This window comes from Nyctereutes procyonoides, unplaced genomic scaffold (assembly GCF_905146905.1).
Source record: "Nyctereutes procyonoides isolate TBG_1078 unplaced genomic scaffold, NYPRO_anot_genome, whole genome shotgun sequence".
Classification (NCBI taxonomy): domain Eukaryota; kingdom Metazoa; phylum Chordata; class Mammalia; order Carnivora; family Canidae; genus Nyctereutes; species Nyctereutes procyonoides.
This window is the reverse complement of record NW_026575042.1, coordinates 52,819,684-52,843,659: the sequence shown is the minus strand read 5'-3', so window position 1 is coordinate 52,843,659 and position 23,976 is coordinate 52,819,684. Positions and strand designations below refer to the sequence as shown.

The following is a 23,976-nucleotide window of genomic DNA, read 5'->3' as shown; positions in this document are numbered from 1 at the left end:
TGCCGGGAATTGGAGTCACACACCCTGAACCCTTCCCGCTCATTCACCATCTTATTAATGGGCCAGGATCTCTGACATTTGCTCCACGCGATTGTCAGCATTTCTGCTTTACCTCGGGGGGCGGTGGTGGGGGGGGGGCTTCTCAGCCAAGCTGCGATGAAAACCGTGTGCTGTGATTTGGAGCCGGAGCAAACATCGACTTTTATTAGGTTTGGTGAGTATTTGCTGGGAACCAGTTGAGTGCTGGGTGCTGTGCACGGTTGCCCCGCTGCGGACGGAGGGCAGGGGTGCAGGGCGGCGTATTCAGGCGTGCACAGGGAGAGGAGGGGGGTGGGGGGCAGGAGGGCTCAGACAGGGGCACGAGGGCCGCAGCACAGGACTCCCGGGATCCACCTGCAGCCCGGGATGTGGCGTGTGAGGTGGCCTTTGTCCTAGGGTCAAAGGGCATCTGGGCCCCAGCTTGGCCCCAGCCCGCTAGGTCCTCTCCGCGCCGCGTGGCCAGCCCTGGGACATCCTCCCCGCGGCCCCTGTGCTCCCCTGGGGCTGCGGCGCGGACTCCGGGGAAGTCTGGGCCGTGACGTGCAACGCGACACCCGAGTCCGGGGCGAGGGGCTCCTGCTCTTTGGCTCCTCGTCTCTTGGAACCAGAGCGCCCGGGAGCCCGGAGCCGAGCGGGCCATCCCTGCGGAACCGCGACGTGGGCCTGCGGGTGCTAACGGGGCACCAGGCAGCAGGGCGCTGGCCCCTCGCTGCCCCCCCCAACGCGTGTGGCTCTTGTTACTGGCAGGAGGCCTTAAGTCGGCCCCCCCGAGGCCGGAGCAGACCCCTTAATTAGGCACCGTCCCCGGAGCCAGCGGGCGAGCAGCCTGGGCCTGGCCGCCCTGGCGTCGCGGGGAGCCCCGCCTGCAGGGCTGGCGGGGGCTGGGAGGGGGGCCGAGGGCCGGGGCATCTGAAGGACTCAGCAGGTTTACACTTCGCTGACCCGATGGATGAATGGGGCCCTGTCCACCCACATGGGGGCCTGGAATCTTCAATTATGGCAATTACATCAACAGGTCGGAAGGGCAGCACTTGCCGCTGAAGAGGTTCAGGGCTTAAAAGAAAAATCCTAAAGCCACTGGGTTTTTTTTCCCCCCTTTCTTTTAAAGGGATTGGGTTGATGGAAGAAGACCCCCATCTGCAGTCTAATTGGGCTGCGGGAAGAAAACAAAGATGTAGCACGTTTTTCCGGGTGGAATCTGGCCGGCACGTGTTCGCCGCCTCTGGACTCCTGGCTCTTCCCCAGGGGACTTTGTGCGGCGGTCCCTGTGCTCGCCGTCGGCCCGTCGTCTCCCTGGGGGAGGGCCGTGCTCCCCCTCGGAAGCCCCGTGCACTCAGGCACTGGGGGACGGGGTGCGACGCCGGACCAGGCCTGGGGAAGTCACGTAGTCCCTCCCAGCCTCGGCTTCCCTAGCTGGAAAATGGGCACAATGCTTTCTATCCTTCCTCCTCCCTAATCTTTTAAAGGTTTTATGTATTTATCCATGAGAGACAGAGAGAGGCAGAGACCCAGGCCGAGGGAGCAGCAGGGAGCCCGATGGGGGACTCGATCCCGGGACCCCGGGGTCACACCCTGGGCCAGAGGCAGACGCTGAACCGCTGAGCCCCAAGCGCCCCGTTATGCTTCCTTAATGACGTTTCCTTCTTCAACTCACTTTACGCGACACGTAGAACGCACGGATGTGCGGTCCTCAGGCGGTGAGCAGCTGAGATCTGGGGGAGTCAGTGTGCTCAGGTCCTCAGGAGTGGGGGCGCTGCCCCAACCCCGAGCTCAGCGGGGGCCGCGTGCTCTGTGGTCATGCGGCTGCTTGGGCCCGCGCCACTCACTGGTCGGGGGATCACGGGCTGGGCCGCTGCGGGGGGCCGGGCTGCGGTCCCCCCGATCCCGCTGCTGGGGGCCGGGCTGCGGTCTTCTAACGTCTGGTTTGCAGAGCTGAGTGTACCGGGACGTGCTTTCAACGGCCGCGCTCGCAGTCGGGGCGGCAAGGGCGGCAGCGCTCACGCAGGGCTGGGCAGCGGAGGGGAGGCTCGGCGGGGCCGCGGGGGTCGTGCAGGCGCAGCCCGGGAAGGGAGAGAAGGGGCTTGGGGGGCGGGAGGCCTGAGGGGGCTGAGGCGGCCGTCGGTCCTGAGGTCGAGCAGCGACGACCCCAGTGGGAGTCACGACGGCCCACGCTGCGCCAGGCAGGGAGCAGAGGCGCCCGGGCCCCGTGGGGTTCACTGGGGCGCCCAGGGCCGTGCTGGGGCATCAGCCCGAGGTCAGCGTCCCGCCCGCGCCGTCCACCGCCGGGGGGGAGCCGTCCTCTTCGGGTCTGTTGGCCTGTTGCTCCCTTTCCTCCTCACCCGCCGCAGTGGGCGAGCCCGTTGCCACCCCGCACCCCGCGGCTCGGGACCAACCCCTTAGCGGGGACCTGCGGCGGCCTCCACCCGCGCCGCCTGGGTGCACGGCCGCATTGCAAGGCACGTGGGCACCTCGCTGAGGCCTGTGCAGGACGTCCTCGCCCTGCTCCCCGCGACCGCGTCCAGGCTCCGGTCCAGGAGGCCCTCAGCCGGCCCGCGGGTGACCGAGGAAAGCCAGCAGAGGCTCCGATCCGGGCGGAAGGGGGGGCTCCCACCCGGAGCCGCCGGCAATGCCTCTGGGGTGGGCTGGTCACGGTGGCCGGGGCAAGGGGGCCGCGGGCGACACCGTGCGGCTGTGCGGTGCCCGCATGGGCTCCAGGAGCGTGGCCGGATGCTGCGGGGCTCCTCTGGCCCGTTCAGGCCCGTTCAGGCCAAGGGCAAGGACTTTGTCTGCTCGTAGGGGCAGCGCCCTCGGGTGCCGAGTTAATGTGTAACCAAACTTGCAAAAAGGTTTATCTGTTTGTCTCCGGCAAGGACGTCTGGGCAAATGGCTTTCTGCACCACTACCCTCGGCCTTCGTGCTCGTTCCCTGTGGGCAAAGGAAGGAGCTAGAACCGTCCCAGTCACTGGTCCCCTTCAGCTCTCCGTGGGTGCGTGGGCCGCCCGGTCCTGAGCGAGACGACCGCGGCCCTTAGGCCCTGGGTGGGGTGGAGCGTCCTCGGGGCCCGGCTGGGTTCAGATGCAGACTCTTCCCCTTGACAACGTGATGCTCGGGAGGGCTCGTGCCTTGGTTTCCCCTCTAGCACCACAGAGCGAGCTGCCCCTCCTGCTGGCTGGGGGGACCCGAGGGCCCGGGGCCGCGCTTGCTGGGACTCTGGGTGTGACCAGCCCCGCCCCCACCGGGGCTAGGGACGGGGCATTGGAGGGTTTCGGTCCGTGACAGGCACGTCCGTGGGGCGAGCGGGGGCCGTGTCAGCCCTGCGTCAGCCAGAACAGGAAGCTGCGGCCGGGAGCGCCCCACCCTGCGGGGCCCCTGCGGCCACCACACCTGTCCCGGAGCCACACAAGCACCGCAGGGGAGGCAGCCCCCGCCCTCAGGCTTCCTGGGCTCCCAGCACCCACCGTCGCACCCCCTGGCCTGCGGGGGCTCCCCCGGCTCCAGCTGCCTCGCCTCTGGGTGCTCTGCTGGTTTCCGGGGCCCCATTTCCGCCCCCGCCCCGGGCAGTCTCATGTTTTACTTTGCAGAGCCGTGGGGAGCAGAGCATTTGGGGGTGGACGCAGCCTGGGCCCGATTCCTCCGAGTGGAAACCAGCGGAGGGCACAGTGACCTCACGGCAACCCGGGGAATCTGGACCCGTCCAGGCCAGGGCATCCGCCCCCGCCAGGTGCGCCGTGGGGAAAGCGCGTCTCTCTCTGCTCTGAGCCTCGGGTTCTGGCATTTTGGTAAAATGCCGAGGACGATGATTCCGGCGTGGGCAGCTTGGTCAGGGTGCTCTGAGGCGCCTGCAGATCCCGGATGGGAGAGCGCAGGGTGAGCTCCGCGGCCCGGTGGGTGGAGGTCCGGGTACCCCCAGGCCCCTCCGGGGGGTGGCCCAGCCACCGGGGCCCTGAGCCTCCAGGACTAGGAGACAGATGAAGCCCACGTGGTCCCGCTCCTTGGGCTTTTCTCCCCAACAGAGTGCGCCTGGCGGGCGGTGAGGGGGCCTGGAGAAGTCACCGGGTGAGGCCGGGAGAATCTGCAGAGAGGCCCCCACCAGCAAGCACGGCTGCACGGAGGACCCGTGAGAGGGTGGGGCGGAGTGGGGGGCGTGCAGGGAGGGGGGATGCGGAGGAGGGTGCCTGGGGGGTGTGGGGGGATGGGGGATGTGGGGGGGGATGCATAGGAGGATGCATGGGGGGATGCACAGGGGGGTGCACGGGAGGGGGGAGCGTGCAGGGCCCACGTGTGACCGGCATCCCCACATCCCCATGTAGGCAGGAGAAGAAAGTCCTGAAGGGCATGTGGTCCTTGAAGAAGCCGAGGATGAGGAGGGTGAAGCTCTGCCCCGCGGCGGCAGCTTGGGTCTGGGTCACCCGAGTGGTCCCTGAGGCTCCGGGGCAGCAGGATGCGGTGGGTGCTGTGCGCGGGGAGAGGAGGGAGCGGGCGCTTCCACTGCAGGGATCCGGGAACGCTGCCCCGAGGAGCTGGCCCTGGCCTCCAGGTCTTGAGGCGCGGGCGGGCCAGGCTTGGAGAATCAGAGGCGGGATCCTTTCCGGCAGTTGTGGTTCCGCGCCGCGTGGGTGGCTTCCCACACCTGCTGAGTCTTCATAAAACCCTGTTAGTTCCCGGCCTGGGCTTAGCTGACACCCTGCCGGCGCAGGAGAAGTCCTGGGGGGACGGGGACAGGACGGGACCTGGGGGGTCGCCTGGACGGGGCTGCACCCGGGAACTCCCTGGGTCAGTGGGGCCGTCGGTGGGGCCCTGGCTTTGATGGCAGATCTGTGGCAGCTCCCTCGGGCTGAGCGCCTGCGGAGCTGGGGGAGCCGGGGCCAAGTCGGGGGCCCAGCCGGCGCCGGGAAGCTGGGGGGGCTCTCACACAGCTTTGGGCTCCCCCGGGATTCTCGGTGTTTAATGACGGGAGGGATAAGGTTGCAGGGCCCCAGGGTCCCGGTGTTTGCCTAGAAACTCAAGAAGCCCCCGGCGTGGGGCAGAGTGACCCCGTTGAGGGGTGTGGGTAACTGGAGAGAAAGCAAATACGCTGGCCCTGCAGATGGGGGGGGCTTGCGGGGGGCGGGGGCTGCACGGAGAGAGGGGGAGGCAGGGGCTGGGCAGCTGCCCCCCCTCCACCGCCGCACCTGGCCTTGCCCACAGCTGCGCTCGCTTTCCCGGGCGGCTAGAGCAGAACTGGGCCGCTCGGCTGATTCCCTTCTGCCCCCGCCGCCCCCTCGGGGGACACTCGTAGGACGACGCTGCCCGTACGGGAGGCGACGGGGTAAACCGAGGCCGAGAGATGCCGCGGCACGTCCTCGCACACCTTCCCTCCCAGGCTCGCGGGCGGAGTGTGCCCTGCAGCGTGTGCCCCACAGCCGCGTCCGGCGGGTCTCCTCCCTCCGGGCCTGTCCCCGTCACAGCCTGGGGGACCCGCGCTGGGGGGACCCGAGGGCAGCTGGGCCTCCGCCTGGTTGCTGAGGTGACAGCCGGTCACCTGGGAGGCTTTAAAAGTACACACGCCGCCAGGCTCCGAGCCCAGACGTATGACTCAGTAGCTGGCCGCCCGGCCGGTGTTGACTCTGTGGGTCCCACGCTCGGAGGGGTGGTCCCCTGGGGCCAGGGAGGCCAGGCGGCACTTCCCTCGCTTGCACTTGGCAGCCGGCTTCCGCTCGTTAAGCCCAGAGGACCCACACGTCTGGGCTCCCGAACGCGGGGGGACGCCGGGCCGGGCATCCCGGGCCCCCGGTTCCACGTCATGGAGGAGAAGGAGCCCTTCCCCGGGGCCGGGCGCGTGGTGTGTGCGGCCACGTGGCCTTGAGAAGCTTCCGTGGGCCGCGGGGAGCACGGCCAGGAACGGGCTCCCCAGGGCTCAGGGCTCGATGGGGGAGAAATGCCGCTGGGCCTCCCCTCCCAGGCCCCATCCCGCCCCCAGGCCTGTGACTTTCATTTCTAAACCCCGAGAAGTGCTCCGGAAAAGGACGGTAATGATCCTACTCCATGTGCCCAAGACTGGCTGCCGGGGCCTTCCTGGGGCCCTCTAGCTGCCCGGGGAGGACGGCTGCCCTGCCGGCTCCGTCCTAAGGGCCGCGGGATGTAGAGAGAGAGGCAGAGACGCAGGCGGAGGGAGAAGCAGGCTCTATGCAGGGAGCCCGACGGGGGACTTGATCCCGGGACCCCGGGGTCACGCCCTGGGCCGGAGGCTGACGCTCCACCATGGAGCCCTCCCCCGGCCCCAAATTCCTTTTAACTGAATGCCTGTTGGTGCTGCCGGGCCGTAAGCTTCCGTAAGCTTCCGGAGGGTGAGATCTCATTGGCCTCGCCCGGCCCCCCCGGGTCCTAGGGCCCAGCACAGGGGCAGCAGATGCCCAGCCAGCATTTGCTAAAGGGATGAATGAGTGAGTGGACGCCAGAGCGAGGCCCCAGAGGTGCACAGGTGGGCACGCGCACGTGCAGCCACGCTCACGCTCCGCTCTCTCCGCCCCACTGCTCTGTGTCGTACGCAGGCTGGAGATGCCAGGATTTACCAGGGCAGCTGGCAGGGTGGCATCATGCCTCTGGAAATGACATCTGGGAATGAATGACATCCTTTGGGAAGAGAGGGTGACGCTCCTTCCCAGCCAGCGCCTGCCTCCCCTCCCCACCTCTCAGGCAGAGGCTCTTCCGGGGGAGCGATGATGCTCTCGTAGCAGGTGGTGGAGGGATCCCAGGGACAGCGGGCTCCAGCGGGGGCAGGGATGCCGAGGGGAAACCGCTGCCTTTCCGGAAACAAAAGGGCCCTTCAAAGTCACTCGATATCGCGTCTTCCTGCCCTGGGCCTCGGCCAAGCCTCCCTCTTCCTATTGTGGAGCCGCAGAACCATCGGAGACCTGCGCTCGCTCCCGCCCATGCCCGGCCGGGAGGAACGGGCACAGTGCTGCGCCGGGCAGGCCTCGTGGACCCGGGGGGGTGCCCGGTATCCCAACAGTCCTCATTCCACGTATTTCAAAATTTTAATAGCGTGGGCCATCCGTGCAGTGGGCGCCCCGCTCCGGCCCTGCCCTGGGTCCACGCAGGTCTCTGTGGGAAGGTGGCGGTTCCTGCGGCCCCTTGGACGGAGGTGAGCGGCAGGCAGCTCCCCGCAGGGGCGCAGTTCCACGTACGGTCCCGTCTCCGCCTCTGCACTTAGTGATGCTGCTTTTCCTTCTCGGTTATTCCATCCCCTGCCTGCTGGGGCACGTCGCTCCGGATCTCGCCTGCGAGCCGCGTGCTGGTCCCACAGGTCCCTCCCTGGACTGCGTTGAGTACCGAGGGGTGATGGAGAGTCAGGGACGCGAGGGGCCTTGCTCCTAGGCCGCCCAGTGTAGTGACCACAGGCTGCGGGCGGCCGGGGGCCCTTGAAGCATGGCCCAGCCAGGCTGGGATGTACTGGGATGTGCTGTAAATGTGAAATGCTCACCGGATTTTGAAGATTCCATTATTTTGAAAAATATTTTATTTATTTATTCATGATACAGAGAGAGAGGCGGAGACCCAGGCAGAGGGAGGAGCAGGCTCCACGCAGGGAGCCCGACGCGGGACTCGATCCCGGGACCCCGGGGTCATAGCCTGAGCCGAGGGCAGATGCTCGACCACGGAGCCCCCCAGGCGTCCTGAAGATTCCATTTTTAAAATATCAAATATCTGATTCATCAGTGCATGTTTATTACAAGCTGAAACGGTGATTTTTTTAACATACCGGTTAAATGAGAGACATCATTAAAATAAATTTCACTTTCCCGAAAACCTTTTGACCGTGTGGCCACCGGCAAATGTAAAATGATCTGCGTGGCTCACGTTCTCTTGTGGGCAGCGTGTTGCTAACGGGCTGGGCTTCCTTGGAGATCTGGGGCCCGGGGAGGGGGCTGGGGTGGGGAGGAAGGAGCCAAACTGCTCAGAAGCGGGGAAAGCAAAGATCGCAGCAGCCAGCAGGCCGAAGGCCGGGTCGGGACCGGGTGTGGCGTCTGGGGGGCCCCAGAACCAGCCTCCCCCTTCCTGGCGTCTGTGGTACAGGACGATGCCTGGGATTCGAGAACGCTGCCTCTCAGCTCCACCCCTGGGGTAGAACAGCGCCCAGGACTCCGCCGGGGGTGGGGGTGGGTGGGGGAGCTGAATGAATGAAGGAACGAATGAATGAATGAGAATAGAAAGTGGAATGGGAAAATCTGAGTTTTCGTTTCTAGGTTAAATGTCAGACTCCCCAGAGAATCAGGGCCTGGAGGCCCCCAGAGCCTGCAGGACGCCTCGACCGTGGAGCCAAGACTCAGAATTACAGGAGTGACTTGCCCGAGGTCTCTCTGGGGTCTTAAGGGCAGAACCAGGAGCACAACCAAAGAACCTCCCGGAAGCAGGGCTGTTACAGACCAGCATCTGCCCCTGGGGTTGTCTGCTGCCTTCGCAGCCTGGCTGTGGCACCCCTCGTCCTCCCGCCTCCCCATTTTCAGGGTGTGGGTGACGTCCTGCTGCTGGGAGCAGAAGGCTTGGGGTGGGGCCAAGAGGAGGTGGCCCAGAACCAAGGGCTCCGCATCCTCCAGTGCCAGTGGGCCAGAAGGGCCTCGCTCTGGACACCACCCCCAGCCCCCAGTCCCTGACCCCTGGACCCCCAACCCCTGACCCCTGGTCCCCTGGTCCCCTGGTCCCCTGGTCCCCCAGCGCCCCCCCCCCCCGTCCCCTGGTCCCCCAGCCCCCCACCTGCTGATCCCCGGCCCCCCAGCCCCGGCCCCCGGCCCCCCAGCCCCCCGCCTGCCGATCCCCCGACCCCAGCCCCCCACCCCCCACCCCCCGGCCCCCCGGCCCCCCGGCCCCCGGCCCCCGGCAGTAGCTGGAGCCCAGCCCCGAGGCGGGCGGAGCGGCAGGCTGCTCTCAGCCCGGGGAGAGCCGCCTCTAAATCATTCCCGCCCGCCCGGGTGGGAGGGGCGGCGAGGGGATTTTCATAGATTATATTGAAAGAATTACAATGGCGAGGGAAAGGAGCCGAGTTCCCACAGAGTGTCCGGTCACTCCTGTGGGGGGCGGTGGGAGCCGGGCCCGGCTGCCTCTTTCTCTCTGGGCAGCAGCACACACAGTTTTTAATAATTAAGTAACTTTAATTGTCCTGGGAAAGCCGAGCTCGCCTTGGGGCACGCCGCACAAACTCATAATTAATGTTACCAAGAGAGATTAGCAAAGGAGAACTGAGAAATGATTCACTTTTTAAAAAGCGCCTCACTGTTAAGCCTTATTATCCTAAGTTTAGAACCTCATTTATCTGCTTTGAGGAAAAAAAAAAAAAAAAAAAAGGACCCGAGACCCAGAAACTAATGCATGTGAAATTAAAACTCCCTGTCTCTGTAATCTCATCTAAAATCATCGGATGACTATCATAAATAAAAATCAAAAAAATTTAAAGAAAATAAAAATAAAATCATCAGATGAAAAAAAATAAATAAAATTTAAAAAATAGATAAATAAAATCATCAGTTGGGAAAATGTTGCCATTTATTGATTCCATTCTGGTGACTGAGGGAAAAAAAATCAAAGACAGAGGAATATAGTTAATAAATAATCACGCATTCATACAAACTCCAGCTTTCTGCTGCTCTCCCGGTTGCTTAGAAATCATCGCATTTTAGGATTTTTTCCCAACGGCCTTCCTCTCCGGCCGGCCGTGGAAGACACCCCATGATCTGCGTGATTTTCGACGAGGAGTCCCGTGCAGCGACACCGGTGGGGCGTCCGGCAGGCCCACCGGCGTCTGGTCTGGTGGGTATTTGATGAATGAATGACCGAGTGAGCACGTTCGTGCAAGGAGGGGGGACCCCAAGGGGAGAGCTCTGTCCTTGCAGGGACGCCTGGTGCACATGAAGGGCAGGCCCCGCCTGTGCCTGGGGGTCGGGGGTGCTGAGAGGAGAACTGGAGGGGGGTGCAGGAGCGAGGGTGCAGCTGCAGGGGCCATGCAAGCTACACGTGGGTGGAAGCTTTCGGGGTTAGGGTGCAGCCAAGCAGAGACCGGGCCTCCGGTGGCCCTTATGCATGATTAGTAGCCGTAAATAGGACAGGCCCGGTGGCCCTAGCCGAGCGCGCTTCCGTGCAGGGTGGGTCTCCGCAGGCCCTGCCTTCCTCCTGCATTCAGACAAGTGTTTGGACCCTCAGTGGGGCGTCCCCCCTCCGAGACCCGTCTGCATGGAGGTAGAGGGACGTGACAGGAACATGGGGGAGCCCTTGGCTCTGGACCCAGGTGCAGGATGGCCCCTTTACCTGTGGGGGACTCTGCGAGCTGCCTGCTTCCTTCCCACCGGCCTCTCTGCAGCCTCCGGCCTCAGCCAGGGGTGGGTTCTGCACCCCGAGACGCCCCGCTCCCCCGGCCTGCACCCCCAGCTGCAGGGGTCTGCACGTAGCCACCTGCAAGGAGACTTTTCTTGAGGGCTTGGCCGTCCCCCCGATGCCGCTTAGTCCCGGGAGAGGCCGGGGGTGAATCGTGGGTGAATCGTGGGTGAATCTGTGGTGGAGGCTGATTCAGCTCAAGGTGTGGCTGCCCTCAAGGTCTCTGCCTGCGAGCACCCGTCCTCCCGGGGCTGTCCCTCTGTGGCCTCTGGGGAAAGGGCAGCAGGGGCAGCAGGGGCCTCCCAAGGGACAGACCGACAGACGCTGAGGCTCTGAGCCCGAGGGGCCAGGCCCGTGGGGGAGGCGGGCTCAGGGCGCACAGGCCTTCCACACCCAACCGGCACATCAGCCTCCATCGCGGGGGAGCCGCACGAAAATCCCAGCAGGGGGATATTGCTGTTCCCATTTTGCAGATGAGGAAGCAGGTTTCGGAGATTTTTTTTTTTTTTTAGATTTTATTTATTTATTCCTGAGAGACCCAGAGAGAGAGGCAGAGACCCAGGCAGAGGGAGAAGCAGGCTCCATGCAGGGAGCCCGACGGGGGACTCGATCCCGGGTCTCCAGGATCACTCCCTGAGCCGAAGGCAGACACTCAACCGCTGAGCCACCAGGCGTCCCTATTTTTTTTTTTTTAGAAGGTTTCAGAGATCTTAAGTTGACCGAGGTTGGGAGCCCAGGTCCTCAGGAGCGGCGGCGCGTCACAGCCCGAGACTCCCCCCTGGCTCTAAAGTTCTGTGAGTTATGCTCCTTGGCTTTTCCAAAACGTGATTCCATCTAGTTAATTATTACCCTGGAGCTCAGACAACATTTACTTTTTTTTAATTCTCTCATCCTCCCATCATCAATCCGCCGTTTATTCAGCTTAAATGCTCATGTGTCCAGAGAAGCCACCACACGCTGTAGCTCATCAGGGAGGCTGACTTCCAGCCTTGCGCAGACCACGACTTCTAGGTTTTAATCACATCACCCGGGGCCAGCGTTCAAGGACGCAGGCCACAAGCAGGGCCTCGTGCAGGCTCTTCTCCGCTCCCCGCAGTCTGTGCAAAGGCGAGCGTGCGCCCCGCACACACGGCGGGTGAGTGTGCGAGTTTCCCTTCTTCCGAGGCGGTTGCACGTAAACGGTCGGTTCCTGCGTCTTGTTCTCTTGGCGATGAGACCGCGTCGGGGCCCGGACAGCTGCGTCGGTCTGACAGGCTAATTCGCATGTCGTGTTGTGTAAACTACGTTTCATTTTTTTTTTAAGATTTTATTTATTTAGTCATGATAGAGAGAGAGAGAGAGGCAGAGACACAGGCAGAGGGAGAAGCAGGCTCCATGCAGGGAGCCCGACGGGGGACTCGATCCCAGGACCCGGGGGTCACCACCTGGGCCAAAGGCGGCACCAAACCGCTGAGCCACCCAGGGACCCCCTATGTTTCATTTTTTAAGCCACCTGCCCGCTGACGGGCCCGGAGCGGGTTTCGTTATTTTTCCGCTCGCGCGTTTCCTGAACATCGAGGCCTCAATGTTACACTGGAGGAACCTGGTGCAGTGGGAGCTGCTGGGGACCCGGAACCGAGGGGTGACAGTCCCGCGACTCGACTTGAGACGAGCACCGCGGCCTCCTCCTTGGCCTCAGCTCCCCCGTCCGTCAGGGGCACGCCTGGCTCTGGCTGGTCCCGTCCTTCCCGGCCTGTCCCTGGACCCCTGCGTGTCCCCATCACCCACGCGGGGCGGCCCGGGCCGGGGCAGGGAAGGGCGGGCAGACGTGGTGACCCGTGACCTCCTCCCAGGAGCCGGCCTCTGCGGGGCCACGTTGAACTCGGGCAAGTCCGGCCTTGTTCTCCGCTGGATCCAGGGTGACTCAGGGCCTGTGGCGTGGCTGCCCCAGCAGCAGCACATGGGCTGCAAGACACCTTTCTTGGCAGTGGGCTTAGCCAGGCTCCAGGAATGTCTGATTACTCATCGGTTTTGCAAGGGCAGCAAGCTCCGGGGGACGAGGGGGGCAGCTAGCGTGGCTTCCTCCCAGAGTTAACGACTTGAGCCCAGGGAGTGACTAACCAGCTCGGCACCGAGCACAACCGGGCGCTGGAGCCGGGGTCTCACCCGCTGCCCCATGGCCTCGGGGTGGCCGCACTCGCCTTCCAGGGGCAGCCACCCCACCCGGGCCCGGCTCCACTGCACCTGGAGTCTGTCTGGGCCCTTGTCCTCTAAGCTGGTCGCAAACTTCTCCAACCTCTGCTTCCGTCCTGCGGAGGAACGCGCAAGTGGGGGGAATCCAAGGTGGGGAGGCCGCGTGCATCATCTTGTGTGACGGACGTGCTGGGCTCCTGAGAAGCGGCCGTGAAGTCCAACCGTCGTCGCCGGGACAGCACGAGGTGGTGGGGAGGGGGATTTGGGCTGAACTTCTGGGACAAGTCACACGTGGGTGGCTCCCGCTGCTTTCCGTTCTCCTCTCATCTCAGGCAGCCTCCTGCAGAGTCTAGGCTTCCTGGGGACTGGAGGGAAGGTTCCCCCCAAAGCGGAGTGTCCAGCCTCACCCCCACCCTTTCTCTCTTCGCCCTCAGGCCCCCGCGGCCCAGCCCTCTGCTCTCCAGCCCCCCTGCCCCATGGTCTCCATGCCCTGGCCCCGCCTGGCCTTGCCCCGAGTCCTGCCCTGAGTGCCTGGGCTCCGGCCCATGTCCCGATGAGCCAGGTCGAGCTCTCCCCTCGCGCCCTGACCCCTTGGAGGAGAGGGGCCTTCCCTGCTGCTCCTCTTCTTCGGCTCCATGGAGAAACTGCTCTCCCGACGGGCACGCAGGATGGGCCACCCCGGCCTGTGCGCTTTGGAGCTCAGGCCACCGCCGGTCCCCGAGCGTCCAGCGTGTGTCTGGCGCCTGCCTCGGGGCTCTGTCCGGGGAGCCCGGCCCCCGTCACTCAGCCCACGGGAGCCTCTCTGAGTTTTCCTTCCTTCCAGATCCACCTCCTTCCCGGGCGTCACCAGGGCTGCGCCCGCCGCAGATGCTCGATGGTTGAGAGAACCGACGGGTGGATGGTCCTTAGCTTGGCCAATGTCACGCTTCCTTCACCTTCAAAACCTAAAAATTGCCTTTTGCTACATCTGCCCGCGCCCACCAGCCGCCCAGTCCACTTGTGCCGATCACTTTCTCGGGCACAAGTCCGCCTCCCTCGGGGCGTGGGGAGCCAAGGTCAGGGTGTCGAGGGCCCTGCTGCTGAGGAGTTCGCCAGTTCCCGACCCGACGGAGAGGAGCTGGCTTTCGTGGAAACCGCCTTCCGCTAAAAATCTTTAAAGATTTGGGATGAGCCACCCTGCTTGCCCTTTGTCTGGGAGCCCCTCCCCCTCCCCGTCCAATGCACTCTGTTTGCAGAGGCCGCTGCCCCCAGAGGGAGGCACATCCCCCGAAGGGCTCCCTGCGGCTCGGCTCGGGGCTGCTCAGTAGCCGGGCTGCAGGCCTGATTCCTGCCCCCGCCCGGCCGCCCGCCCGGCCGCCCGCCCGGCCCTGGGCCCACGGGAGCACAGGCCCTGCTCCTCGGGGAGGCCAGCGTCTGGGGATGAGTCCGCGCCAACACGCGTGACTCCTGAGACCCGGAGAGGAAGCCCAATGCATCGCCTGCTGGAAGCTTAACAAGCTGTTTGCCTAAAGAGATTTTCTTTTTTTCTTTTCTGTTCTCCACCTCATTCCCTTTCTTTCGGGTGCTTTTCACACCAAGTCACTGAAATCACAGGGTATGGGAGGTATTTTTCTCTTTAGAAATCCTTTTTCAGGCAACTATGTCAAGAATGTTTTCATACTTGGGATTGGAAAGGGAGGGAGGGGAAAAAAAAAGGCTTAATCCCCCCAGATGGGTATTTCTCTGAAAACAGACATGCAAATGTTGGGCTTGTCAAACCCTAAAATGTTTTCTTTATTCTTGAGAATTATGGCAGCCTGCCTGCTGAGCCTGGGAGCTCTGACGAGGGGGGAGCCCCGGTCGCGGAGGCGCAGGGTGTGGGAAAGGGCGGGCGGAGGCACGCGCCGAGCCCCGCGACCAGGGGCGGCCGCCCGCACCCGCACATCGTGCACCGGCCCCTCCCGGCCCCTCCGGGCCCCTCCGCTCCCGCCCGGGTGGAGCTCCCGGTGCAGGAGCTGGGGGCGGGGATGCAGGGAGAAGCAGCCCGTGTCCCGTGGGTGATCCCACCAGGGGCTGAAGCTCGAGCCAACCTGGGAGGCACGGGGACGCAGAGAGGAGCCATCACGCGTGGGGTGGCCCTGGGTCCTCTGAGGGTCTTTGCAACCAAGGGAGGGGGTGGGAGAGGAGGCCGCTCAGCTCAGCTCAGCTCAGCTCAGCAAAGGCCTGCTCCGGGGTACGGAAGAATTGCAAAGCACTTCCCCGGGGCCTTGCTGCCCCTCGTGATGTGTTCACAGCTCTGCGGGAGAGAGAGACGAGGAAGTGCAAACCCTCCCGGCCACCCCCACACACGCGAACCACTTACAGCAGGTGAGAAAGGGGCTTCGGGACATCCTAATGCATCGGGAGCTCTGGAGAAAAACCATTCTGGTGGCTTTGGTGTCTCCTTCCTGGGCCCTTTGCCGGATGAAAGTATGGAAACGAGGCAGCAGGGAGCCTACTCTGCAAGGCCTCGGCACCAGGTGCCGATGGGGACCCGGAGGCTCGGAAAGGCCTAGGTGCCACGGCCAGCTGCTTGGTGCTTGGGATCGGGGCTCAATCTGTCTGCCTGGGAGGCAGTGGCCATCCTGGGTCATCTGTCCCCTGATTTCCCTGATTTTGGAGGGTTTGGTTGTCCTTGGCAAAGTCGGCTGCTGTGCCAGCAGGATGTGGGGTCATAGGGGCAGCTCAGGGACAGCCAGGGTCTCGCCTCTGGCTTTAAAGAGCGCACGGGGCCAACCCTGATTAAATGCATAAACCCCTGAGCCCTTCGTTCCAGGAAGACACGGGACGGCACCTGTGGAAGGTGGGAACGGTCCCTCAAGGACCCTCACAGCCTAGTCCTGCACCCCGTGGGCCTGCGGGGGGCTGTCCGCAGGTGGCAGGTGGGATTAAGGGTCTTCGTCAGCTGACAGCGAGAAGGGGAACCGGCCTCGGCTTTTCCAGGGGGCCGCTTGCTGGGGAAGAAAGAGGCAAGGGGGTCGGCGTCCGGGTGACGTGGCGTGACAAAGACGTGCCCGGGCCCAGCGGCTCCGGGGACGCAGGAAGGGACCACAGGCCCAGGAGCGCGGGCGCCTCCAGAAGCCGGGGAAGGCAAGCGAATGGACTGTGTCCCGGAGCTTCCAGGACAGCCCAGTGAGCCCCATTTCAGCTCCGCAGCTGCCGCACAGGACGTCCCGTCACCTTGAGGCACCGCGTCTGTGCTGGGTGGCTACGGCCCGGCCTGGGGAGGAGGAGGCCTCGGGGACACACGTGCTACAAGCAGGCACACGCCTGTTGCCCGGAGGGAAGCTGCCTCAGTCGCATCCTGCGTCTCCCCCTCGTCCCTGTTTCCCTCCGACCTCACGGGGTGGGGGCATCACCCCACAGAATCCCCGGGAGGGGAACTTTGGTGTCAGGCCTGCTTTGGGAGGGAGCTGCTGACTGTGCACAGCTGTTGGCTCAGCGGTGCCCCCCCGGCCCCCGCCCAGGGCTCAGGGCTGCTGCAGAGGCGGGGGGGGGGGGGGGCACCGGACCGGCACACGGGGCCCAGCTGGAGGCCCGCCCAACCGCCCGCCCGGGGTCTTGGCTGAGGACGCTTCCTGGTCGAGTTAGGACACGTCTGGACGGGTCCTTTGCAGGCTCTTGGCCTCGGGTCACCCGAGCCCTGAACTGCGGTGGGCTTCGCCCCGGCCGCACCCCGGGCCTGTCGTCCAGAACAGATGTCCTTCCGACGGGGCCAATGACGTCACTGCAGGCGGCCCGGCCGGGTGAGGTGGGAGCGGCCGGGAGCCTCCTGGGCCGGCGGGGCAGCTGTTCCCAGGCCGAGCGAGCCTTTGCAGCGGCTCCGTCCCTGCCCCCACCGAGGCGGCCTCTGTCGCGCGGACGGCCAAGCGACCTCTTGGATCGGAGGCCTTCCTGCCAACCGTGCCCGGAACAGATGGGGACGGGTCTCCTGGGCACGTCCAGCTGAGGCGGATTTCACAGCAGGCGGAAGAGCAGGCGGGGGAGCAGACAAGCCAGCCCCTTCCCACGGCCACTTGGGAGGCCACACTGCTCGCCCAGCTGTCCCCCCTCTCCCTGCAAGGGCGGGGCCTGAGGCGGGGGCTCGGGCGGGCGGCGACAGCCTCCAGCCAGGCCTCGGGCGGCCCAGCTCCCTGCCCATCCGGATCCGCCGAGGGGGGGCCTGCCCGTCGTGTCACCGGACCCCCACCAGCCGCGGCACCAGGCCGGCCCCTCTCTAGGCCCGGCGCCCCCTCCCGCCCCCGCCGCCCCGTCCCTGCTCCCATCTGGCCCCTCCCGACCTGTCCCCTTCTGCGCCCACCCCGCCTGGTCTTGCCTCTGTTTCCCCATTTGCTCCACCCGCGTCACCCCCGTGAGTCCAGTCACCGCGTCTGGGATCTGCTGCTCCTCTCCTGGCCCGTTTCTCGCCCCAGGGACCAGGTCCTCTTTCCAGCAGGGCGTGGCTCCGTCTCGCCCCGGCCTCGCTGTCGCCGCGGAAGGCGCAAGGTGCCTGGTAATGTCCCGTCGGGCCCGCCTGGGTTTGCTTCTGTTTTTCACTGACTAGATGTGACAAAGCTGATGTCAAAAGCTGCTTTTCCCCTTTTCCTAGGGGTTGGGCTGCCAGAACGAAATACCACGGACCCACGGACGCGGCGGCTGAACCCACGGACCTTCATCTCCCGCGACAGGGCTGGGAAGCCGGGCCCGGGTGCCCATAGACGGGGGGCGCAGGCTTGGAAGGCCGCTGTCCTTGCCGTGTCCCCAGCCAAGGGAGAGTTCCCATAAGGGTGCTAATCCCTCCTGGGGCTCCCCCCGCGTGACCTCCCTGACCTAGGAGCCCCTCAAGGACCATCGCACTGGGATCAGAGGGTCCCGTCTATGGGTTCCGGGGTGCGGGGCCCAGACGTTCCACCTGCGGCCTATCCTGGAAGCCTAAGGACCCCTGAAGTAGAGGCTGAGGGTTCTGCTCAAAACAACCGTCCTCTGCACCGCTGTGTGATGAGCAGGGCCCGGGCACAGAGGGCGCCTCGGGGGGAAGAAGGCCCGGGGTCTGCACCCCAGGAGCGCACAGTCACCCAGAGGAGCAGCGTCACGTCACGGGCACCAGGAGGGCGGGCCGGGCGGGGTCGGTGGGTGCAGGCCGCGGGAGGGGAAGGGGCGGAGCGGGGGCGACGCTGGGGGCTTGGGCAGGTCCGGAGTGCAGGTGAGAGCCAGGCGCCCCCTCCCTGTCGGGGCTCCGGTGCCCCCCGGCCCGGCCCTTCAGGCTTCACGAGCTCCCCGCTGCTCCAAGTTTCCTGATGGTTTGGGATGAAGCGCGTGTGCATCGGGCTGCGCGGGCCAACCGAGGCACCGAGGGCCGCGGAAGGTCGTCAAATACCTACAGCTTGAAATCCCAGCTTGTCCGTCGTCGCATCATCTGCCCTTAGTGTGCGTGGTGAGCGCAGCGGGCGACTGCTGCCCCCAGGACAGCGCAGGAGGGGACGGTCCTTCATCCCCGAGTGTGCCGCAGGCCCGGCCAGAGAAGTTGCTCTTTAGCCCCTGGTTTTAGTGTTTTTATTATTTATTTATTTATTTATTTATTTATTTATTATTTATTTATTTATTTATTTGAATGTGCTGACTCTGACAGACGATCTCATTGGGTCGCTGTGACCCCCGGGGCAGGAACCGACTCCACTCGCCCGTGAGTAAGGGCCTGGGGCCCGAGCACTGAGTCACGTTCCCACCATCACGCAGCAGGTTAAGGGGCGGCAGGACGAGGGTCCAAGCCCAACGCGCACTCCTTAGCCATCCCTGGGCTTCGGTTACTGTCGAACCGCGGGACCCGGGGTCCCCGACCGCCCGCTGGCTGGTGCGCATCTCTGTAGGAGCTGAAGCCTGAGGGGCTGGACGCTTAGGGAGCACGGAGCCGAGAGAACGGAGCTGGGCGCCTGGGACATGGAGCTTCCCTCACTGGATCCCTGCAGATGGGGAGGGAGAGCCGGGCGGGGAGGAAGGGAGAGCCGGGCCGTGGGGATGACGGGGGGGGGGCAGTGGGGATGACTGGGGAGGTGGTGGGGATGACTGGGGGTGCTGGGGATGACTAGAGGGGTACTGGGGATGACTAGGGGCAGTGGGGATGATTGGGGAGGTGGTGGGGATGACCCGGGGGGGGCAGTGGGGATGACCGGGGGGGGGGCAGTGGGGATGACTAGGGTTGTGGTGGGGATGACTGGGGGGGCAGTGGGGATGACCGGCCGGTGACCTGCGTGCCCCGCGGCCCCCAGCGCAGACTCTGCCCAGCGGCCAGGGGCCAGTAACCTCAGTGGGAGGCAAAGCAAACAATGCTGTGTTGGTTTTGCTCAAGGAAAATAAGAGAAACACGGTTTACCCTGTGGGGCCCCTGTGCTACGCCAGCTGCTCCGGGCCTCCCCGGGCGGCGGTCCTGTGCCCCGGGTCACCTCGGGCGCCGAGTGAAGGACGTGCAGGCCTTTAGGGTGGAGCCTCTGGTTCTTCTTATCACCTGGGAGCAGCGACACGCTGAGGCCTCAGCTGGGCGGTACTGGCCAGGGCACAAGGCCCCGAGCGAGTCTGTGCCCGAACGTTGGCTCGGGTCCTGCCTGATGAATTGCCGCCTCCCTCGGCGGCGGCGATGCGACTTCTGCGGACACTGGGCAGTTCTGACTGTTCCAGAATTCCGTATAAACGCAGTCGTGCAGGACGCTCTGCTCGCGTCGGTCTTTTCCGTGACGCTGTTTCCGGAGCCTTCCACGTGGCTGTGTGTCTCCAGAGGTCACCGCTTTTGTCAAGCAGAAGTGCTCCATTGTGGGAACATGGTGCGGCCTCTCTCCTCTGGGATCTTGCTGGTTTTCATTTTTTATTTATTTTTTGTATTTATTTTTTTTAAGATTTTATTTTATTGATTTATGATAGAGAGAGAGGCAGAGACACAGGCAGAGGGAGAAGCAGGCTCCATGCAGGGAGCCCGACGCGGGACTCGATCCCGGGACTCCAGGATCACGCCCTGGGCCAAAGGCAGGCGCTAAACCGCTGCGCCACCCGGGGATCCCTCTTGCTGGTTTTTAAAGGATTTTATTTATTTGTTTGACACAGAGAGCGAGCCCGTGAGCACAAGCAGGGGGAGCAGCAGACCCCGCGGAGCAGGGCGCCCCAGGTGGGGCTGGATCCCAGGACCCGGATGGTGACCTGAGCCGAAGGCAGGCGTGAGACGGCGGAGCCCCAGGCGCCCGTGAGGACCCTCCGGGTTGCTGCAATTCGGGCCCAGAGTGGAAAGAGCTGCGGGAGCCCTTCACGGAGGAGACTCTGGAAACCTGCGTTTTGGTTTCTCTCCAGGGAACCCGCGGGAGCGGATGGGCTGCGGGGCGCGGGCAGCTTGGGCTCTTGGGCTCGGCCCGGCTGCGTGGCAGGCGAGGGCGGCTCACACCCACACCCACACCCACACCCACGCCCACGCCCACGCCCACAGGGCGCCAGCTTTCCGACCCTTCCGGAGGCGAGGGACGACCTCCTTGTAGTTTGCATTTGCGTCTCCCCGTGCCTGCTGCTGTGGGGCTCTCACGCGGGTCTCTGTGGTCCTTGGTGCGTCCTTCCTGAAGTGTCTGGGCAGTCGGCGGCCGTTCAAAACAATTGGGGTGTTTGAGTTTTTTATTATTGAGTGGCCGGGGTTCTTTATATATGGTGCAGATAAGCCCTTTGTCAGATTTATGTTCCGAGACTACCTTCTCCTGGTCTGGGGTTTGCCTGTTTGTTTTTCTGCAGGATGTAATTTTTTACGAGCATTTAACATTTCGATGTTGTACAGTGGATCAGCGTTTTTATGCGTGGCTCGTATTTTCCGTGTCCTGTCGTGTGTCCTCTGCCCGGAGCGGCCTTCCCAGGGGCCTCCGTCTGCAGAACCGCTCACTCGTCATCCTTGACGGCGGTCACCTCTTCGGGGCGCCCTTTCTGGCCCTAACTGGCAGCCGGTCTGGACGGCCCGTCTCATCATGCTACGACGCAGCAGTCTCCCTCCACCTGACCTGGTTGGGAGCCCCCAGTGGGGGTCGTGGCCTCCCGGGGTGTAGTCTCCGTCGCAGGCTCCCCCTGCCCCGGGGCCCTCCCATCTCCGTCTGCGCCCTGCTGGGTGCTGACCCGCAGGGGGCTCGCCGCGGCCGCCGACTCAGGCGCGAGTCACCTTGAATGCGCTCAGGACCCCGTGCGTCTTCGGGGTGGGCCTCTTCCCCTTCCGTCACATTGTGAGGGTCGAGACTATCGGGCGTCGGTTATTTCACAGAACAAAGGTGGGGTTGAAGCACCTACTGGGTTCTGTCGAAGTTAGAGCCACTGCGGATCCTCAGCGACTCTGAGGATCCAGCGTGATCCCGCTGGGAGGAGGTTGGGGGCAGCCCGGGCCGCGCCTCTGGGAGGAGGAGGGAGCAGCTGTGCACCTGGAATCTCGACTGACCTGCGCCTGCACCGAGACCCAGGGAACAGGCCCCGGCGGCTGCTCCGAGGAACCTGGGGTCAGGCACATGCAGCTACGTGACCCCAGGCAGGTGACTTCAGCTCTTTAAGTCCCTGTTTCTTTAGGTGTAAACCAGGGGCGGCGGCAGCACCGGCCTCACCGGGCAGTTGTCGGAATTAAAGGCAACAGAACAGTGAAATTTCCAGAACATTCCTGTCCCCTAGGGCCTGGGTAGCTCCTGTGGGGGCTTCTGGGCGCGGGGAAGCTCCCGGTGCTCTCCAGCCTCAGTGGCTCCGCGACCTGGGCCGTTAGGCGCCGTCCTACAGGGGACGGAACTGGGGGAGTTGTGGGGCGTCCACGCGGAAGGAAGCCCATGTCCCCCCAGGGGATGCCCACCACCCCGGGGAAGCCAACGTCCCCCCAGGCTCTGAGGACCCATTTTTGAGCCGTTTTCAACTTGTCTGTGTTTGCATCTCTTACCCGGTGGCTGGGGTGCGCTCACCCAGGCTTCCCCGTCCATCAATAACCAGGGAATTGTGGGAGGGGATTCTTGTTTCTTTTTTTAAATATTTTATTTATGTATTATTTATTCATGAGAGACAGAGAGAGGCAGAGACCCAGGCAGAGCGAGAAACAGGCTCCATGCAGGGACCCCGATGTGGGACTCGATCCCGGGACCCTGGGGTCATGCCCTGGGCCCTGAGCCCCCCGAGCGCCCCTAGATTATTTATTTGGCAGAGAGAGAGCACAGGCAGAGGGAGCAGCAGGGTCGCCGCTGAGCAGGGCACACGAGGCTCCATCCCAGGCCCTGGGGTCATGACCCCACCCAAAGGCAGGCCCTAACCCCCAGGCCCCCCAGACCCCCCAGGGAGGTGATTCTGAGCAGAGGGTAGCAGCCCCCCTACGGGTCAGGTCGGAGCTGGAGGGAGGACATGGTGGGCAGCGCCCCTGAACCTGGCCAGAGCCCGCCTCCCCCCGCCCCAGGGCCTGCCACTACGTTTCCTCTTGGTCTTTTCCAGAATGGACGGGGGAGGGGGGGTGCCCGAACGTGACCCTGGCCCTGCTGCTCCGTCAGCCCGGTCCGACCCGTGGTCGCACATGCGGTGAGACAGGCTGGCTTGCGGCTTGTGCAGTGCCCGCGCCCGGCGGCCCCCAGGGACGGGCCCAGTCGGAAGCTTCCTTGACTGGCGGCCAGGCCTGCGGCAGCCCAGGAATGTGCGAGCGCCGCGTGTCGCCGCCCGGACTGTGGGAACGCGCCGCCCCCGCCCCGCCCGCCCGCGGCTTCCCGGACCCTCCTCAGGGCCTTCCCATCTAGGCTCCGGCCACCTGGGGGCTGCAGGGAGGGGCGGCTGTCCTGGGGGGGCCCGGGCGGGGGGGGGCTCCCTCTGTGGGTCCAGGGCGGGTCCCCCACCAGCGCCCCGAATGGGGCCCAGTGAACTGCGGGCTGACCCCCCAGGCCAGCAGCAGTGCCCCGGCCCAGGTGGCCTGCACCTGCACCCGCACCCCCACCTGCACTCCCACCTGCACCCACATCGCTCGAGGGCCCCGCTCCAGCCCAGCGCCCGGCTCTGTGGGGTCCCCAGACCACCCAGTCCAGGTCCAGCCATGCCGGGGCCCCTCCCATGCCGGGGCCCCTCCCCCAGTGTGACCTCCGTGACCTCCGCAAGCCGGGCCACTGCCCCCCAGGCCCTGACGCACCTCCCTGTGCCCTGGTGGAGTCCCTGCCCCCAGGCCCCTCCCCGTGCCCCATCCTGGCACATGGACATCGGGGTAAACCAGGTTGTGCCCCAACTCAGCCTCCTGCTCCCAGAGGTCCTGTTCCTTGGGGTCCCCCAGGCCTTGACCCTGGGTACTGAGCCCCCCAGTGCCTCTCCCCGCTGGATGAGCATCTTCCCATGTTTGCGCCCGGCTCCTGCGTCTCCTTCGATGTCCATCCTGAGGCCGGGGGCAGCCCTCGCCCCACCCCAGCTTCTGAAACACCCGATTCCTGTTCCCTCCCAGGCATTTGCAGCACGTGCAGCTCATGACCCACACGTCTTCTCCTCCCTCCGACGACTTGTCGGGGATACAGCAGGCAGCGTCCTCCCGTGTCCCCATGCTCAGTGGCTCGGGGTCCTGCGTGTGGTATCTGCCCCGCTGGCCGCACGACCCGCAGGAGCAGCCTGCCTGTGGCTCGGTCTCGGGCACCGGGCGTGCGGCCTCGGGCACGTTACCTACCGTCCTCTCTAAGTCTCGAGTTGCTGACCTATGAAGCGGAGAGGAGTCCGACCAGGACTGGGTGCGAGGTGCCGGGGGTGGTGAGCGGCTGGCGCAGTGCGGCCACTGGACAGTGTGGACGCTGCTGGGACGCACGGGGATGCTTTCAGCTTGAGCATAAAACCTGGACGTAGTGACGGATATTTCAGCGGCCGTGTAGGTGCATTCCAGGCACCTGTGTCCCTGGTAGGTAGCCCCGGGGGTTGGGGACGCCGTGATGTCAGTCTGAACTCTTCTTTTCTTAAAAAAGATTTTATTTATTTATTCATGAGAGACACAGAGAGAGAGGCAGAGACCCAGGCAGAGGGAGAAGCAGCTCCGTGCAGGGAGCCCGACGCAGGACTCGATCCCGGGACCCGGGGGTCATGGCCCCGGCTGAAGGCGGCGCCAGAGGCCACTGGGCTGCCCTGTGTGACGTCTCCTGTGCACTTGCCCCTCCCAGCGCCCTCCCCCAGGCCAAGGGGACGCAGCCAAGACCGGGCACAGAGAAGCAGGTGTTGGAGGAGGCGACTGCGCCACCGGAGGTGTCCCACGGCCGAGGGGCTTGTGTCCCCTCAGGACCCGCCGTCAGCGCCCGACTCGTGACCCACGAAGCACGTCTTGAGCGCCGGCTGTGTGCAGGGCCCTCGGGCGACCCAGCCCCTCGCACTGCGCTCACCGGAGGAGCAAAGCGGGCACACGTGGGGGCAGCGAGTGGGTCGGCGCGAGAGGGGAGCGCGGGGGCA

The 23,976-nt window shown here is 64.7% G+C and overlaps 1 protein-coding gene and 2 long non-coding RNA genes across 4 annotated transcripts; all 3 read left to right on the top strand.

The window, feature by feature from the left end:
- Nucleotides 1-3,042: 3,042 nt before the first annotated feature.
- Nucleotides 3,043-7,837, top strand: LOC129507130 (uncharacterized). Of its 2 annotated transcripts, none has more exons than XR_008663929.1 (4): nucleotides 3,043-3,760; nucleotides 4,053-4,164; nucleotides 4,350-4,485; nucleotides 7,560-7,837. It is a non-coding gene; the product is annotated as an uncharacterized LOC129507130 (long non-coding RNA). The 2 variants fall into 2 exon arrangements; XR_008663928.1 differs by having other exon boundaries at nucleotides 3,043-3,906.
- A 5,353-nt stretch (nucleotides 7,838-13,190) lies between these two features.
- LOC129506983 (translation initiation factor IF-2-like) lies at nucleotides 13,191-17,669 on the top strand. The gene is made up of 4 exons (XM_055321056.1): nucleotides 13,191-13,285; nucleotides 13,791-13,942; nucleotides 16,325-17,065; nucleotides 17,162-17,669. The coding sequence occupies exons 1-4, from the start codon at nucleotides 13,191-13,193 to the stop codon at nucleotides 17,335-17,337; spliced, it is 1,164 nt and encodes a 387-aa protein (XP_055177031.1). The 3' UTR covers nucleotides 17,338-17,669.
- Nucleotides 17,670-18,763: 1,094 nt separating this feature from the next.
- Nucleotides 18,764-20,357, top strand: LOC129506875 (uncharacterized). Its single transcript, XR_008663894.1, has 2 exons — nucleotides 18,764-19,367; nucleotides 19,645-20,357. It is a non-coding gene; the product is annotated as an uncharacterized LOC129506875 (long non-coding RNA).
- The last annotated feature ends 3,619 nt before the right edge of the window (nucleotides 20,358-23,976 follow it).

Bases quoted from the DNA above. Each gene is read 5' to 3' on its own strand.
- LOC129506983 (XM_055321056.1), top strand. From the start codon at position 13,191: ATGGAGAAACTGCTCTCCCGACGGGCACGCAGGATGGGCCACCCCGGC. The intron at 13,286-13,790 runs GTGTGTCTGGCG...CTCTGTTTGCAG, and splicing joins CCGGTCCCCGAGCGTCCAGC to AGGCCGCTGCCCCCAGAGGG. The intron at 17,066-17,161 runs GTAATGTCCCGT...CCCTTTTCCTAG, and splicing joins CGGAAGGCGCAAGGTGCCTG to GGGTTGGGCTGCCAGAACGA.